At 40.7% G+C, this 4945-nt stretch overlaps 1 protein-coding gene across 1 annotated transcript; it reads right to left on the bottom strand.

Annotated features, from left to right (window-relative positions):
* Nucleotides 1-453: 453 nt before the first annotated feature.
* Nucleotides 454-3921, bottom strand: LOC125296432. The gene is made up of 9 exons (XM_048246350.1): nt 3774-3921; nt 3479-3567; nt 3334-3370; nt 2356-3114; nt 2067-2175; nt 1272-1546; nt 896-976; nt 761-782; nt 454-676 (listed from the first exon to the last, which is right to left on the bottom strand). The coding sequence occupies exons 1-9, from the start codon at nt 3819-3821 to the stop codon at nt 564-566; spliced, it is 1533 nt and encodes a 510-aa protein (XP_048102307.1). The 5' UTR covers nt 3822-3921; the 3' UTR covers nt 454-563.
* Nucleotides 3922-4945: the final 1024 nt, after the last annotated feature.

Here is a 4945-nt window from a genome sequence, read left to right as displayed (position 1 = left end):
GTTTGGGCCCGTGAATATATCCTTGCTGTCTCTCTGATTCATAATTGTCAATCAAGACATTATAACACATGCCTTCTATTGACCATCCTGTGAGTCTGACACAATTTTCCAATCTGTCAACCAGTATTTTTCTATCAACAATATTGAAGACCACAGAACTAAGATCAATTTGTTTTACTTGAATCTGTTTTAGATAGTTTGGGAGAGTGAAGTGACCTGCTCATTACAGAAAACACAGAAATAGTTAGAGACTAGGTCCATCACATTTACACTAGGACTACTGAGACCCCTGCTGAGAACCAAATCCAATGTATGACTTCAGACTGGTTGCACTCACACAAGAACAAAAAAGGGAAATCAGTCTGATAATTAGCAGAGCTTCATTTTTAATTTTAAGATGAGAGGCAGGGATGCAGTCTCACCATCCCTGTATTTCAGGTTTCCCTGCAAAAAAAAGCCCCACTGCTCCTCCCAGCTGCATGCCATTTGTCATCATGATGCACAACTCCTACTCCTGCCACAAGAGATCACTCTTGCACAACTCCTACCCCTGCCACAAGAGGTCACTCTTGACCTTTGCAGCAGCAGCAGCAGAGTCTGGAGAAGGCAGACGCTAAGTGAGATTTTAACGATGGCCTCCTGGTCTTCTCTGTGGCAACAGAAGGTTCCTCCACCACTGTAATACAGAGCACATCATATGAAATACACAAGTTCAAATCTTAATCAACAATCATACTGAATAATATTGTACTCTTCTTACCTGGTGCGGGAGCTACTGATCTCTATAGATGGAAGAGATGGAAACAATATGGTTTTATCATGAACATGCAGCTGCACAGACCCCTCAATAATGCAGTATGTCAATTTAAACAAACAATGTGACATGTGTACTTACTTTAACTCTCCAGTGGATCGTAAAACTCCTTTTTCTCCTCTGCTTAGTCCCACCTTTTGTGGACTTCACATCTGCAGAGTCCTGAAAGATGAACAACGGGGAAAGGACACAATTCTTTATTACTATACAGTTATACTATATTTATTGTGCCAAGCAAAAGTGTTTTCTATGCCGTATGTCTACCCAACTACTGTAAATAGAATGAGCACTACTGAACACACATGTCCAGAACCTTAAGGAGAAATGTATCAAGCAAAAATCTACAATTGTCAAGACTGACTCACTGGCACACATAGCTAACTAAGAAACAGCCAGACCTACAGTACACCACCAGGTTTACTTTTATTTCTCAAAGGTGAATGACCTAAGAATTTACCTCATTGGAGCTTGTATCACTGCTTATACTGCTGCAGCTGCTGGTTCTGCTGCTAATGGTGCTGATGCTGCAGGTGCTGTCACTGATGCTAGAGGCGTCCACTGTTCCAGTGACTCCTCTGTCCACCAGAGCAGTATGTCCATCAGACTCTTGAGACTCGACGCTGTTCTCAGGCAGATGAGGAGAGGAGACTGACATGTCTTTGTCTGTCTCAGTCTCACCGTTAGTGTGTATGTTCTGCCCTTCTGTTTCAGTGTGCATGGACTGTGATAAGGCTGTAAGAGCAGACAACGCAAATGTTAGCATAACCAACTGATATTCAGTATAAAACATAAATTACAGACAGCACAAACAAGACTACAATGCATACTGGCTAATATTTAAATTTAAATTACAGAAAAATAATCTACATTGGCAAGAATTTACCTCTAGGCACGTCTTGTCTTCCAATCAAATCAACTAAAGAAGTCACATGTAACTCCTCTGTTAGCTACATCGCTGTTTGTTCTCGCAATACTTTTGGGATCTTCAAAAAGCATCTCCAAAGACTCATCTGTTTAACTTCTCTAACTAATTAATTCTAATGCGCATTATTCTGTTTATTTCATTATTATTATTTATTCTTTATTATTATTTAATCTATTACTAATATTTGTATTTTTTGTAAAGCTATCACTTTAATTCAATTTATTCATTTTAATGTAATGTTCTTTGATGTCATTGAAAACAAACATATGGATTTACAGAATAACATGATTGTATAATCATGAAGACAACAAACAGTCCAAATAACACCTCTCTTTCTGGATGTCATGTCTGTAGCTTCAGAGAGAAAAGATGTCACATCTTTTGAGATGGCGCCGATGAGCTGCTTCCTGACTGTGTCTCTCTCTGGCATAAACAACTGTGGCAATAGTTAAAATTAAATGGACAGTGGAATATAGTGGAAGTGGAAGATCTTTTAAAACTGTGTTGTATCGCTTGGTTTATGAATTTTCGTAATGAATATAAACAGAATTAGTTTCTCATGCTGAAATAATCTGATGTGTAGGCTGTGCTGTGGGCTGTGGGGACTTTGGCATACCTGTGGAAAGAGCGGCATCTCCGCCGCTTCCATCCCTGCCACAGAGGTATGAAATAGCTGCACACCATTCGGCGCATTCATCAATCTCTCCAGCAGCGTTCTGATAGACTCCGAGATGAAGTGCTTGAAGATAAATCTGATGAAGTCCTCAAACTGAATGTATCTCTGGGTCCTGCTGCCGGTGGTTTGCTGGTACAAGATGCACCTCCTCATGTCAGTGAGCATCTCTGAGGTGGTCTCTATCAGGGATGAGAAGGTTGCCGTCATGGCAGGTAGATGCCTGTGGCGTCTGAGAAACTCACTGACATCCTGGCATCCTCCATAAAACCCTCTGATCCAAGGGGCATACCCAGGCACCAATGTCTCCAGGAGCATGGTTGTGATGTCGACAACACATTTGCCCACTTTGCCACTGATTTGTCTGTCTTCTGACTGTCTGAGCAATTGGGAGAAAAATCTGCTCAGGTCAGCAAGATTGTCGACATCAGGCATGGGGCTCTCCACATTGTTGACGATAAGCCTGCGCCTGACATTGGTTCCTGCTTCTCCTGCATCTTGGGCATCTTTGAGGACGTCCCCACTGCCAGCTGCAGCCTGCACCAGCACTACAGGGAGGCAGAGAGCAGCAGACTCTCTCTGGGTGGCTTTATTCTCCATCTCCCTGCACACCATCAGGGCAGGTGTCAGGATGTCCAGCGCGAGGAAAGATACATATCTAATGATCTTCTCCATGACCCAGTTCAAGTCCTCTTCAGTGAACTAGAGCCAGATCATAAAAATCATAGATTATTTGACACACACATACTGGACATTTGGGCATGTGCACATGCAGAATGTAGAATTGAGATATGTGTACAAGATTTTGGTAGGACTAAAGCATTTGAAGATGTTCTTCCCTCAAATTTGCAAACATTACAAGAAGCAATAAAAAAGTCACTTAAAGCATACATTAAAAGGCAAACATAGAAACTGACATACTTCAACAATGAAAGCTCTTCTGATCATCTGCAATTCCCTGAAATAAAAAGAGAATAAGCTTAACACACATAACACTTTTGGACACTGCTGGTGACAGATAAATGAGTGATTTCAAGGACTGACTATCATTGTACAGATGACTTACTCAGCAGAAAACCACCGGGTGAAACGTAGGACACGGATAGTACAGATGTCCACATCTAGAGTCCCGTTAAAATGTCGATGCACAACCTCCTAGGAAAAAAAGAAGCAGTCATCATTGTCTCATTGTGTGAAATTACTATTACTTTACCAAGGCTGTAGATTCAGGGCCATTACATTTGGTCAGAGCAGTTGAACCTATCCAATATTTTTATCCTAGGAATCTAGACGTTTATGATCAGTAGGAATCGAGACAATTTCACATTTTTCAAGTTTCCATTCTCATAATGGTGACCTACCCCAAGGTCTGGAGGTCCCCCGTTAAAACTTCCTGAAGCATTCGCCATCACTTATTAACAAAGAGCTAAAATGCATGCACTTGAGTAACACTGCAGAAGACGTTTTGTTGTGAACACTTTGTGTATCGAGAGAACACCTCACCACGTTAGGCCTAATCTACGTCACAAAGCTGGAAAGGTGATATCATACCTCACATTCACGTAAGTGTAAGGGATAAAGGACGACAGCGTTCGATTAACAGAAATGAATGCACGGTCGAGGTTGTAAAACGGTTCTGACGCGCATGGAACCCCCGTTGTTCAGAGCCTATCCGTGCATTGCTTGGGCTTGCATTGCCAACAATTAGGCAATACATGAAAAACTTTAAGAAATATTCTTACAATAAACGTTTTATCGTAGCATGATGGCATTTTTTTATGATTATTTTTTATTTATTTTCTTTCTGTCCTGACACCAATGCAATGCCATTCGCAATACGGAAATGTGAAGTGTGATACATGTGTTTTTGTTCAAAACAAAAAAGAGAGAGCTATGTAGTTCAAAACGACTCCAATAAGCGCAAAGAAACCAGAGTCAGTGAAGGCGGATGACAGTATAGGCTACATATAGCCTGCTACTTCTGATGACAATCAGCTACAGGCTTTGTGCGCATCAGTGTGCCTCGAAACTCAACTCTCAAGTTCAAGTGAAGTTAGCGTTATTTTTTATATAGGCTAGTGCATTTCCATGTACAAGAGCAACGACACGCTTTACATAGCCTTCATTACAATATAAACATAATATCAACAATCCAAGTTGACAAGATAAATTAGATGAGTTAAATTTTAAGATTAACATCCACGGGCAATGATATTATACATCATTGCATACAGACATACTGTATACAATAGGCCTACAGGGATGTCCCTTTACGGTCTTTTGGTTAGGCTACTACTATAGAATCTGCAGAAAACATTTCTTTAGGTTAGGATAGTTTTCTCTGCCCCTTCATAAACGTTACCAATCTTCAGTTAGGGTATGATTTTCTGAAGCATAAACAAAACTACTCACAGTTAAACATCATTTAATAGTTTTATTGATAGAGATAAAGCGTCTCCTAAATTAACAAATACAGTAGCCTAAAGAGAAGTTGTGCCTGTGCCAGTGCGTCGTGTGCAACGTGCGCAGAACA

Source organism: Alosa alosa, chromosome 6 (genome assembly GCF_017589495.1).
Source record: "Alosa alosa isolate M-15738 ecotype Scorff River chromosome 6, AALO_Geno_1.1, whole genome shotgun sequence".
NCBI classification, from domain to species: Eukaryota; Metazoa; Chordata; class Actinopteri; order Clupeiformes; family Clupeidae; genus Alosa; species Alosa alosa.
This window is presented reverse-complemented; position numbering and strand designations above follow the sequence as displayed.

Coding starts and splice junctions, on each gene's coding strand:
- LOC125296432 (XM_048246350.1), bottom strand. CDS start 3,821: ATGGCGAATGCTTCAGGAAGTTTTAACGGGGGACCTCCAGACCTTGGG. Junction 3,115..3,333: donor GAAGAGCTTTCATTGTTGAA/GTATGTCAGTTT, acceptor ATCTGGCTCTAG/TTCACTGAAGAGGACTTGAA. Junction 783..895: donor CGATCCACTGGAGAGTTAAA/GTAAGTACACAT, acceptor TTCCATCTATAG/AGATCAGTAGCTCCCGCACC.